Genomic DNA, 13,699 nt, shown 5'->3' on the forward strand with positions numbered 1-13,699 from the left:
CCCCAGTGCCAACGTCAGATGCGTCTTCTTTAACAATGAAAGTTCTGGGCCCTTGGATGGCAGAGAATGCAAGCAATGGTGAAGCATCTCTTGAATGCCTCGAAAGTGCGGTCCATGGCAGCAGAGCAGGATATCCGTGTGGTAAGTTACTTGGTGAGGGAGGTGAGAGGAGTGGCAATTTGGCTGTAGTTTCAGAAGAGCCAATGGTAAAATTTGGAGAAGCCCAAGAGGCACTGTGGCTGTTTGAGGGAGTGCAGTCAGGGACATCCTCTGGGTCTATGGTTATGCCCTGGAGTGAAAGGATGTAACCCAGTGAGGTAAACACTTCAGTGAGGATCTGGCACTTTTCTAACTAGCAGTGCAGTTAGTTTTTGAGGAGATGCTGAAGGATTGATTGGACATGACAGATGTGGTCTTAGGAGTCCCTGGAGAAGTGGAGAAGATGAGGATGTCACCAAATTAGATGAACACATACTTGGGTAGCATGTCTCAGAGGATCTCGTTGATGAAAGCTTGGAACATGGCTGGAGTGTTGGAATGTCCGAAAGGCATCACCAAGTATTCGCAGTAGCCAGTGGGTATTATGAATGCCGTCTTCCACTTATTCCCCGATAGACGCAGAGTGCATATGTTCCGCAGATCCAGTTTGATAAACATCTGGGGCCCACGGAATGTTTCAGATCTGCTATCCATCAAGGGGAGAGGGTAGCGGTTCGTATTGCTGATCTTGTTGAGTCAACACAGGGATGAAAACCCCCATCTTCCACCGATTTACAGGGTCAGGTCAACTGAGGTCGCAGGCAGGTGGCCAGATAGTTGTGTCCATAACTCAGTAATGAACCAGACAACCAGGCTAAGAGAGGGTTATTAATGGAGATAAAAGATGAGAGGATTGTTGGACAAGTTGATTAGGAGGAACTGGGTGGACTTGTGGTGATCTCCGATATTTATGTGCACAGACCCTGTGACCACGCCGGACCCCAAGGAATGCTGGTCAATGGCTGTGAAGCAGAAAGGGTAAGAGATAGGTTTGGTAGGGAATCCAAGCTGCGCATGCAGAGTCCGGTCCAGAAAGTTACCTGCTATGCCAGAATCCGCCAAAGCCTCCTGTGTGCGTAATAGTCTTAGTGTGGAGGGGAACAGAAAGAGTGAGTCGGGCTATGGTGCTGGAGCAAGAGGCTGGGGAGAGTTTACCAGATAGAAAGCCACTCATCTCTACTTGATGGTGCACTTCTCCTGGACACAGTGGGCTTTTGATGTGTGGGTGACTGGCGGCTCTGCAGTGAACAGTCAAGCTCTTCCTCCTTGACCCTTACACTCTTGGGAAGTTAAGGGATCTCTCCCTAAATACATGGGCTCTGGAGATGTCGATGATGAGGGTCCCGTAGCCTGAAATGATTCTGCGAACTGAACTGGGGCTCTGGCTGATGATCTGGAGGATAATTCCATAAGATGGTTGTTAATTCGGTGGGCCAAAGTGTTCAGACTTTCGAAGTCCATGGACAGCTCGTCTTTTAAGTGCTCCGAGAGGCCATGATGATAATGGGCTATCTGTGCTTCTGCATTCCAGCTGCACGCTGCCAGGTGTATCCAGCACCAAGCGTGAGTATCTGATCCGCTGCCCCGTTTCCATTTCCCGGTTGGTCATAAACCCGGCAAATATCAGCAGTACAACCTTCATATTGGTTACACGTGGGAGTTTTATTGTCTCAGTCAGTGGCAGCCCGGGTCAGAGTTCACCCAATTCAAGAGAGAAATGATGAAGGCAATCTTGGCTCAGTCCATAACTTACAGAGATGGCTGGAGCTTGAGGTGTAAGACACACTGGGACGGGAAGTCGCAACATCGGGTTGGGGATCTATCAAAGCCCTCAGGCACCAAAATCGAGGACTCCATGGGAGGGGATTGACTGGCGCGGGGTTGCTGTATCAAGGTGGAGGATTGGTTGAGAGTGGCCAGCAGATGGTGAATGCTTTCTGGGTCGTGTGCTTATGCTGACAAATGACTTGTTTTAGGCAAGCAAACCCCATTAGGTTAATCGCTGGATCACTCACCCACTAAGTAAAAGCAGAGATGTCTTGACCCAAACGCAGAGCAGCTGAGATTATTTAGCGTTGAACTATCACTTTATAATAATAAACTGCAAAATAACAAGCAGTGAGAGGCCACAAGACAAGAGAGAACAGATACTTAACTCGACAAGGGAACAAGGTAACTGAAGGCTAGGAGCAACTGGTTGAGGCTGGCTGATTTGTATGAGTGAACAAGAACTGTGAATGATACTGTGAAATCTAATCTAATTTTTAGTTTAATCTCTTCTCACAGCTATTTCATCAAGAATGCTGAAGGAACCAGACAGTTCTGGGACCATTTGATGCTCCAGTTCCTTTAACTAATATTAGCAATCCTCTCTTTATTGATTACAGGAGCTGGGATGTAATTTTGCATTTGTATATTTCATTGCTGAGGCCACACTTGTTTCTAGGGTTGGTTACAATGTTATGGAAAAGACAAGGGTAAAGTGGAAAGAATGCAGAGGAGATCATTTATTTATGTATCTAATTATACAGAGATTCAGTATGGTAACAGGCCAGTAGTACATCTATGTGACCAATTAACCTACTAACGCATACATTTTTGGACTGTAAGAGGAAACCAGAGCACCTGGAGGAAATCCACGCAGTCACAGGGAGAACGTGCAAACTCCCTACAGGCAGCAGTGGAGCTGAACCCAGGTGTAACAACTACACTGCTGAGAATGTTGCCAGGTCTAAAGGGCCTGAGTTAGAGAGATTGGCCAGGCTTGGAACACGGTAGATTGAGGGAAATGGGATTTCTTTTGTCTGAATTATGAGAGGCATAGATAAGGAGGGTGCTAACTGTCTTTTCCCCAGGATCGGGTCAGCCAAAACTAGGGGGATTAGTTTAAAATAAGAGTGGAAAGGTTTAATAGGCATTTTTTTTCATGCAGAGGGTGGTGGGTATATGCAGTGAACTGCAGAAGTGGTTGAGATAGGTACAATGTTAACATTTAAGAAGTTTGTATAGGTACCTGGAGGAGAAGAGCTTGGCAGGATATGGCCAAACAGAGGAACTTGGGACTAGCTGGGTGGGCAGCATGGTTGGCATAGACTTGTCAGGCCAAAGGGCCTGTACCTGCACTCTATGACTGTATCTTGTCATGGAGGAATACAGTATGGAAACAGGCCTTTCACCCACAGAGTCCATGCTGGCCACCCCTTTACAGTAATCCTTCATTAATCCCATTTCATATTTACCTCATTTCCCTCACTTCCCACTGAGGAACCTGTGCAGTCACAGAGAAAAGGTACAAACTGCACACAGACATGACCTCTGGCCTGGAAGCTGGATAATGAGCTAAGCTGTGGTGCTATTCCTTCCCCCATTTAGACCACCCTCCAGTTTCCTGACAATCGAAACAAAAGTGAGGGTGCGTTACTTCCAAAGGATGTCAGACTCATCTGCCAAGCAAGCAGCTGAACCACTACATTTTTACAAACACTCAGTGGCCACTTTATTAGATACCCCTGCTCATTAATGCAAATATCTAATCAGTCTATCATGTGGCAGCAACCAGTGCATAACAGCCTGCAGACATGCTCAACAGGTTCAGCTGTTAGTCAGAACAAACATCAGAATGGAGAATAAAAGTGATTGAAGTGACTTTGATTGTGGAATGATTGTTGGTGCCAGATGAGGTGGTTTGAGCATTTCAGAAACTCCTGGATCTTCTGGAATTTTCTCACACAACAGACACAAGAATTTACAGAGAATGGTGTGAGAAGCAAAAAATATCCAGTGAGCAGCAGTTCTGTGAGCAAAAAGTGCTGTGTTAATAAGAGAGGTCAGAGGAGAATGGTCAGACTGGTTCCAGCTGACAGGAAATACCCACACATTACATCAGTGGTGTGCAGAAGAGCATCTCAGAATGTACAATACAATGAAGTGCATGGGCTTCAGCAGCAGAAGACCACAAACATACAGAGTACAATTTATTAGGTACAGGAGGCATCTAATAAAGTGGCCACTGGGTGTATTTGTGTGTTCCTGGGGCACCTGCTTTAACACAGGAATTTAGGATACTCAATTTAATTCAGATACAGTTTCATCAAATATTCTGAAGGAACCAGACAGTTCTGGGACCATTGGATGCTCCAGTTCCATTAATCTCAAGGAATACCTCTAATGTTTCCTGTCTTAGTCTGCACCAATGTTCCCTGTAAGATGTGTGTGCACACACATCTTTTGCTACTAGTGCACAAAGGTATTTAAACTGCGCACTAAAGGTTGTCACCCTCTACCTCATTGGCATGTTAAGTATATTTCACCACCGTACACAATCTCATTTCCTTTCCCAGTTTCTGATGCGGACAATGTTGACAACATGGAGTTTACGATGATTTGTCTGCAAATTTTGGAACTGGCTTATTTATACTGTTTTTATTGAAGGAATTAATGATTCAGTATGTCGAATTCCAAATAAGCAAAAGAACTGCTAGTTCATTTAAAATCGAATGGCTTAATGGCCATTTCAAACAACTTTAATAACATGTGAAACGATTGATATTATATGCTGTCCTATAGCATATGAGAAATAATGATGTGTATTATTTTATTTCTTTTAAGCAACAAACTGGACTTGGTAGTTTACTTCACATAAAAAAAATTCAGTGTGCACATGTTGACACCGGGCAAAAATTGCACAACACAAGAATTTTGTGCACACTGGTCAGTACAAATTAAACAGAATATTGTCTACAACTGAATGATGCACTTTAGAAAAGAAATACAAATGGGACACATTGTCTCATATCAAATGGTTCAAATCAAACCTTTAATATATGTTCAGTTGCGTAGCAACAATGTTACAGTCGCTAGATGGAAATTACTCAGTAACTCCAGGAAATTCAGCAGTTATTACATGTGATTCTAATTTACACAGGAAGGGTACATAGAGAGACTAAGGAGTGTATTTTCTTTTACTTTGTTCAGGACAACATCATATATTTCACACCACCTTAGTGGTAAATCAGAGAACATGGAAAGATATACTGAAAGAGATAAGTCAATACTTCACAATATTTTATTTCTAACACCTCCAGGGCAAGAAGATCTATGTGGAGCTGTGAGATAATGGAATGAGGGTCGTAGGGGAATTACGTCACACAGTTTGCTTTACTCTGATCTAGGGACTGCTCACAGCTTTATGTGGAGTGAGTGCCCGGCTGCCAGAATGGTTACTCCACCAGCACTACTGATCTATTGCCAGGTGATTTGCTAAGTCCTATCAGCTCAGTAAGGCCTTTATCAGCTTGGTCTAGGCAGCAAACTATGAGGATCAGCATGATAATCTTTAAAAGCCCTCTCATTTCTAATATTGTTGCCTTAGCTGAAGCCCTGATTATTAGACAAATATCCAGCTCTTTACAGATCCTAAGTAGGCTCTTTCTGTCACTTTTAACTTCAGCGAGGATTGCTCCATTGTTTCTCCAAAGCTAAAAGAATACCCATTAGATGTGTCTAATTTGAAGATTCCTGCTCATTTTAGGAAGGAGAGGTAATCAGAACAACGCCAAAGACAAATCCAATGTCCAAGATGTTAGAGGGCTACATAAGAACTACTTTTGTCCATGCTGCACCAGAATATGTGGATCCTGGATCAGCCTCTACTGCCAGCTGAGAGCCCACCAATAGACAACTCCGCTTAGGAGAACATCATACTTGAGTTGAGCATTCATACTACTACTGCTACGGCATGAATGCACTCCAAGCCTTGTCATGTAACTCAAAGCTAATCACCTCATGAAACAGCCAGAGAGATCACCCTGACAACACATCTACCGGATTTCAGACACAACCAGTTTCAGGCAAGTTCTCAAATTCCAAGGCAATTAATTAGATCACCTTGGAAAGTTTTGAAACAGTTTGGAAAATAAAGTTATTTGTCAGTGCTGAGCGATTGGCTCTACTGATACTTTTGGTAGGGTGTGCAGTGCTTATTCTTAGGAGCAGAATTAGGCCTGCCCATTGAGTCTGCTCCGCATTCATAGATATATGTGGTGCTTTGACTTTTCTGCCCTGTGAGTACCTGGAGGCAACAGTTTGACTTTAGATTCATTATTTCTGTGTCACCTGGTGAAGGCACTCACAGAGACAGGACATAAGTTTGATAGAAGTATCTAGTACAAGGTGAGTGTTATTGTAGACTTATATGAAAGTACAGAAGTAGGGTCAAAAGATCATTAGCATCAAGAAAAGCAATGTTTTTAATATTGTAAAAATATAAAAGTAGTATAATTGACTTTGCATTTTATAACAGCATTGTAATTAAAGCTAATATGTGTGCAAAAGAAGACAGCACTACAATATACAATGTTATATCAATAGGTTTTATGATACATATTAAAATATACTTAAGGATTTTAATAATTAGATGAAAAGGTTATACTTATATTGCCTTTTCCCTTTCAACCTTGGCTATATGCCATTTTCTCCAAAAATCAAATTTGTTTGCTTAGTTTTTCCATCTTGCAATAAGTGGAATTTTCTTTTCTCATCTATTTTTGTTGGAGCCTGTCATACCAAACCTTAGAGATCTGAAGTGAAAAATTAGGCTGGATATTACTGGTCAATGAACCTGGAGTAGGCACTAAACCACAGGCTCACCGAGAAATTCTCGTTCCGTGGCAGTGACCTCAGAACGTACCATGGGTTGGGTCATGGCCCATCACCTGAATCATGTGGCCAGTTCCGAGAATTAGGTCATTTTTTCTTCGAAGTCTGCTGCATTATTGCATCAGTTTCTCTGAATATGAAAAGCATGATCTGTTGGGACACATCCCAGGTGGCGAAGTAAATTCCCACAAATCTGTTTGCTTTGCAACACTTAACTAGAATTAAATCTTAGAACTCAGCAGCAGCTGGGGTTCTGATCTTCCGCCAACTCTTCATTGAATCTCAGGCCCTGGTAAGCAAAGAAACCACAGAATTAGAATAAAATGTTGCAGCTTTATCTCATGAATCACACTATGTGGTGCAGACTTCATCACCAACCTCCTGTTAAAAGGAGCAACACACACATAATGGTGAAGGGTCTCAACCGAAACACTGACTATCTGTTTCTCTCCATAGATGCTGCCTGAACTGCTGAGTTCCTCCAGCATTTTGTGTGTGTTGCTCCATATTTCCACCATCTGCAGAATATCTTGTGCCTCCTGTTAAAGGAACTGAGTATTCTTAAAATAATGTGGTGCATTGCCTCCTCTTAAACAGACAGATGACAATCAATGAACGAGGGGTGTTTGATGGCTCTGGGTTTAGAGGAGTGGGTGGGGATGTCTTATTGAATCCTACTGAACATTGAAAGGCCTAGATAGAGTGGAAATGGAGAGGGTATTTCCAATAGTGTAAGAGTCTAGGACTAGGGGGTGCAATCTCTGAATATAAGAACGTTCCTTTAGAACACAGTTGGGAAGGAATTCCTTGAGCCAGATGATGGTGAATCTGTGGAATTCTTTGCCACATATAGCTGTGGAGGCCAAGTCATTGCATATATTTAAAGAGAGGTTCATAAGTATTTTATTAGTAAGAGTGGCAAAGGCTATGGGGGAAGGCAGAAGAATGGGGTTGAGAGGGTTAATCAGCCTAATCAAATGGTGCAGTAGACTCAATGGGCTGAATGGCCTAATTCAGCTGCTATATCTTATGGTTTTGTGTTCTAATTTTCCATTCTACAGATACTTAGCTAAACATAAGGCTCCTTCTCTACAGCCAGAATGCCTGAAAACTGCACAAGTAGGAGAACCAGTGTTACAGTTATGTGTGCTGTGATGGATATTTACTGTCCAGGGCCAGTGGGCTTTTTTGCCAAGCTCAGCTTTCCAACACAGTAGCTGACATGTCTGGAGATCAAAGACTGGTTTTTGAGTAAGTTAACTAATATTCTTCGTTCAGGTTTTTGTCATAAATGGGAGCCAGTTTTCATTTCTTAATGCAAATGGCAAGCAATAATTAGTCTAATGTTGAAAGGGCAACTTTGTAAACAAACAACACTATCCCTCCAGGCTAAGACTAATAGGCATTGGAGAAGTTTTTTCCCTACTGCGGTCACTTTGCTGAACAGTTAACTGCCGGTAAACTGTCGGCTAACTATTACTTGGATTGCACTATCTGTATGTATAATCTATATTTTCATTTATATTTATCATTATTATTGTTATGAGCAGAGAGACAACATCTGCCGGAAGTAAATTCCTTGTATGTGCATAGGTACTTGGCGATTAAAGTCTGATTCTGATTCTGATCTATACAGCATAGGATGTTGTCCCACAGCACGAGGCTGAATGCTCAAGAAATGCAGTTAAAAACAATAGAATTATGTCATTGTCTTTAATATAAATTAAAACTGGAAAAGTTATTTAATTCAAGAAAACTTGCAAACCAGGTTGATACTATCATTTAGCATAGTAAATAGCTGATCTATAAATAGTGGAAGATTTATGTGCTCATGAGAGTCACCTCTCACTGCATTAGTTGTAGGTACCTGGGAACTCTACTCCAGAAACTTATAGACAATCTGTGTGAAAAGGAATCTGAAAAAAAATCACATGTGTGCAGTCACCCAAGTGGCAAAAGAATAGTATCAATGCAAGAGCGCAGTCAGGCTTGTTAGGAATGGCCAAGAACAACAAGTAGAATGACAGAAATGTGGGGTGAACTAGAATTCATTCCTCTTCCTTTGATTTCTACAATGGACAATTTGTTCATCTGCAATTCATTGGTATGTATTTCTAGCTTATAGGAAGTGTACCTGTGCTTTGAGAATCTTTTATAAGACAGAATTCCTCTGTGAGTTTTAAATGTGTTTTAAGAATTTTATCTAAATTTAAGTTTGTGAATGAATTGTGTTTAAAGTACTTAGTTAGCTGGAAGTATCACCTCCCTGGTGGGGGCGTCAGGGACCCATCACTCAAATGGTGAGTATTGGCAGCTAAACTCACCATGGAGGATAAACAGGGAAGTCAACTAGTCTTTGAACAGCAGGTAAGCTATTGTATAACCTCCCGTACCGATCTATAGTGAACAGGACTTAAGATCTTCATTTGAGTTTAGAACTTTGCAGTCATCAAACCAAATACCCTCACAGTGCATGCCTCATTCTGGTTCAGGCCACACACTGGGCTGCATTGGGATATGCCAATGGAATTATTTGCTTTGAATACAGGTGTAAAGTTAGGCAGCAAAGAGGCAAAAGTAAAACTTGAGTTCATTGTCTTGTGCACAAGTATATGTATGGACAGGGGCATTGAAAATCTTACAGAGGCATCACAAACACATAGCATTAGATAAGCAGCATTCTCAAGAAAAACCTAAACAAAAATTATACAAGAAAGAACAAAAAATAAAACAAAACATAAGTCCTCTTAAGTGCAAAGTGATCAAAGTAGCAACAGTGTTGCGAAACCATAGTGATTAGGGTTTTGCCAGTTGGTTCAAGAACCACTTTTGCCGTGGTTGCTCTTTAAAAGAACTGCCAGTTATTCTCATTTCCCCATTGGCTCCTCTTAGCCCTGAACATATTGCTTTTGCAAATTTCCATCCAATTCTCTTGTGAAAATTTTGAGAGAACCTGTGATAGGCATATGGATGATAAAAAACATGGAGGGTTATGTCGGAGTATTAGATTGATAGGTTAAAAATTTGGCACAACGTTGTAAGCTGAAGGTACTGTGCTGTAATATTCCATTTTCTATAATAGATCACTGACCGGTGTACTGTTGCTGATCACTGACCTGAGCAATGATTATTTACACTGTACTGAAAGCTATTCCCTTTAAATGACTGCTATGTCACAGTTTGGCTCTGAAATAATACTAGAGGCCTTCAAGTGCTCCATTATCACAGAGGATTGTAGACAAATGCAGTGACATCTAGTGGAGTTCACTAGTCACGGATTGATGCTGCATCTCCAGTATCCTCCAGTGAATGTGGAACCCAGGAGAGGACTGGATCTCTTTAGGCAGAACCAGAGCTTCGCTCTGAATACAGAAGCTGTTTTATTCAGACTTGGGCCACCAGACTGATTGGGTCCATGGGAGATAGGCTACTCCGACCTACCCTTTCATGTCCTCTGCAAATACCCCAACACCTGATCTCAGCCTGACTGTGACCCCAACCCTCTCCAGCACAATGCTGCAACCTCCTGAACCCACCTCCCCAACCCTACAACCCAGTTTCCTAACTTGGTCTCTAACAAGTGAGCTTCCAAGTCCCAGGAGGAGAGATCCTCAGTGAACATGCATCTGGTAGCAGATGTAAGTACGTACCAAAGTGGTGTTCCAGATGGTCAGACGGCTGTTGATCGTTTCACAGGTACATCAGGTGATTTTTCCTGCAACAGAGCAGTACATTGTAAATAAAATGAAACCAAACAACAATTAGTTGCAGAAGGTTTAGAAAGGGGTCAGAGGAGATTACCAGGATGCTGCCTAGACTAGAGGGCATTTATAACGAAGATAGGTTGAATGAGCTCGGGCTTTTCTTTTTGGGCAAAGTTGGATTAAACTTGATGGAGATGTAAAAGGTGATAAGAGGCATAAATACAGTGGATAGCCAGAGACATTTACCCAGAGCATAATGGTGATTATAAGACAAAATACCATAAGACATAGGAGCAGACTTTTCAGCCATTTGGCCCATTGAGTCTGCTCCACCATTCAATCATGGCTGGTCTTCTTTTCCGCTCCCTCAGCCCCATTCCCCATCCTTCTCCACATAAACTTTGATGCTGTGGCCAATCAAGAACCTATCAATCTCTGCCTTCGTACACTCAACGAACTGGCCTCCACAGCTATCAGTGGTAACAAATTCTACAAGATCACCACCCTCTGGCTAAAGAAATTTCTCCACAAATCTGCTTTAAATGGATGTCCCTCTATTCTGAGGCTGTGCTCTTTGGTTTTAAACTCCTTCACAATGGAAAACATTTACTGTGTCTAGGCCTTTTAACATTTAAAAGGTTTCAATGAGATTCCACACCCCCCATCCTAAATTCCAGTGAATACAGGCCTAGAGCCATCAAGCGTTCCTCATATGAAAACCCTTTCCATGAGACCATATGACATAGGAGCAGAATTAATTCCCTTCATTCCCGGAATCATCTTGTAAACCTCCTCTGAACCCTCTCCAATGCCAGCACACTTTTCGTTGACAAAGACCAAAACTGTTTACAATACTCATGGTGAGGCCTTACTAGTGCCTTATAAAGTCTCTGTGTTGGCGCGTGGCCTAGTGGGCAAGGCATCAGACTAGTAACCTGAAGGTCACTGGTTCCAGCCTCAGCTGAGGCAGCGTGTTTGTGTCCTTGAGCAAGGCACTTAACAACACATTCCTCTGCGACGTCACCGGTGTCAAGCTGCATGGGTCCTAGTGCCCTTCTCTTGGACAACATCGGTGGCGTGGAGAGGGGAAGGTCGGTCTCCAGCAACTGCCAGTCTCCCATACAACCCTGCCCAGGTCTGCGCCCTGGAAACTCCAGGCGCAGATCCATGGTCTCTCGAGACCAATGGATGCCACACACAAAGTCTCAGCAACATATCACTGCTCTTATATTCTAGACCTCTTGGGCTCCTGAGTACCTTTGCATTTCAGACTTCTGGATTTTCTCCCCATTTTAAAAAATAGTCTGCACTTCCTTCCACCAAAGTGCATGACCATGCATTTTCCAACATTGTATTTCATTTGCCACCCTCTTGTCATTCTACTCAGTCACAAAAATGCATCTGCAGATGCTGTGGATCAAAGAATACGTACACAACGCTGGAAGAACTCAGCAGGTCAGGCAGCATCCGTGAGAAAAGAGTAGCCAACGTTTTGGGCTGAGACCCTTCATCTACTTAGTCAGTCTGCAGCCTTCCTGTTTTGTCAACACTACCTGTCTCTCCACCAATCTTCATATCATCTGCAAACTTTGCAACAAAGCCATCTATTCCATCATCTATATCATTGATATACAGCATAAAAAGAAGTGGTCCCAACAACAATCACTGTGGAACATCAATAGTCACTGGCAGCCAACTGGAAAGGGGTCCTTTTATTCCCACTTGCTGCCTCCAACCAATCAGCCAATGCTCTAACCATGCTAGTAACTGTCCTGTAATACCATGGGCTCTTAACTTGGAAAGCAGCCTCATGTGTGGCACCTTGTCAAAGGTCTTCTAAAAATCCAAATATACAACATCCACTACATCCTCTTTATCTATCCTTCTTGTAATCTCCTCAAAGAATTCCATCCAGTTCGTCAAGCAAGATATGCCCTTAAGAAAACCATATTGACTTTGTCCTATTTATACTGCGTCGCCAAGTACTCCATAACCTGATCCTTAACAATTGACTACAAAATCTTCCCAACCACTGTGGTCAGGCTAGCTGGTCTATAATTTCCTTTCTGCTGCCTCCCTCCTTTCTTAAAGAGTGGAGTAACATTTGCAAGTTTTCAGTCCTCTGACATCATGCCATCAGTGAACTCATCAGGGATTATTGATAAGTTCATGGCCTAAGGTAGAAGGAGATATTAACTTCAAACTTTCTGCATAATCACTCAAAGAGTTGATGTGCATGTAACGAGAGCTGTATAACTCATCTCATTCTGCCTTAGGTGGCAAACTTAGCAATCACCCATCTGTGGACACTTTCTGGAGGTCCAAGATCCGTATTCTCCACGACCGCTGGACTAAGAGTGTAAATGTAAGAGGAGACTATGTTGAAAAATAAATGTGCTAGGTTTTATAAAAGCGAGAGTGAGTGTGTGTGTGTGTGTGTGTGTGTGTGTGTGTGTGTGTGTGTGTGTGTGTGTGTGTGTGTGTGTGTGTGTGTGTGTGTGTGTGTGTGTGTGTGTGTGTGTGTGTGTGTGTGTGTAGATAGACAGACATATATATACACACACACACATACACAGTATACATGATAGGTGTGATTCAGTATGTAGAGCTGAAGTAATTTGTGGTGTTAATGAAAGACAGTGCAAATATTGTAATGATTTCTCAGTTTTGTACATCCCCAAGGACATTATTATTCATCATTGTGAGTCAGCAACACATGAGGATCTCCAAGGTTGGTGTCCTTCACAAGTTACCTCAGAATGGGACATTTTATATAGGACACTGTCTGTGGGATTTATCTTTTGCTTAACTTCACTCCATAGAAACAAAGAACATTGCAGCACAGAAACAGGCCTTTTGGCCCTTCTTAGCTGTGCTGAACCATTTTACTGCCTAATCCCACTGACCTGCACCTGGACCATATCCCTCCATACACCCCTCATCCATGTACCTGTCCAAGTTTTTCTTAAATGTTAAAAGTGAGCCTACATTTACCACTTCATCTGGCAGCTCATTCCACATTCTTACCACTCTGTGTGAAGAAGCCCCCCACTAATGTTCCCTTTAAACTTTTCCCCCTTCACCCTTAACCCATGTCCTCTGGTTTTTTTCTCCCTTAACCTCAGTGGAAAAAGCCTGCTTGCATTCACTTTATCTCTACTCATCATAATTTTATATACCTCTATCAAATCTCCCCTCAGTAATCTACGCTCCAGGGAGTAAAGTCCTAACCTATTCAACCTTTCTCTGTAACTCAGTTTCTCAAGTCCCGGCAACATCCTTGTAAACCTTCTCTGCAC

At 42.4% G+C, this 13,699-nt stretch overlaps 1 protein-coding gene across 5 annotated transcripts in view; it reads right to left on the reverse strand.

Annotated features, from left to right (window-relative positions):
- Positions 1-4,823: 4,823 nt before the first annotated feature.
- The window catches only part of LOC140735965 (pleckstrin homology domain-containing family G member 4B-like), a 231,519-nt gene continuing 222,643 nt past the window's right edge, over positions 4,824-13,699 (reverse strand). For all 5 annotated transcript variants that reach the window (XR_012100852.1, XR_012100851.1, XM_073061594.1 and 2 more), the window contains 2 exons: positions 10,347-10,411; positions 4,824-6,985 (listed from right to left, as the gene is read on the reverse strand). Coding sequence is in view for 3 of the 5 variants with exons in the window: in XM_073061594.1 (XP_072917695.1) it covers positions 10,367-10,411 (45 nt within the window). In the remaining 2 variants the exon portion in view is untranslated. The remainder of the gene's footprint in view (positions 6,986-10,346; positions 10,412-13,699) is intronic.

This window comes from Hemitrygon akajei, chromosome 11, assembly GCF_048418815.1.
Source record: "Hemitrygon akajei chromosome 11, sHemAka1.3, whole genome shotgun sequence".
Lineage (NCBI taxonomy): Eukaryota > Metazoa > Chordata > Chondrichthyes > Myliobatiformes > Dasyatidae > Hemitrygon > Hemitrygon akajei.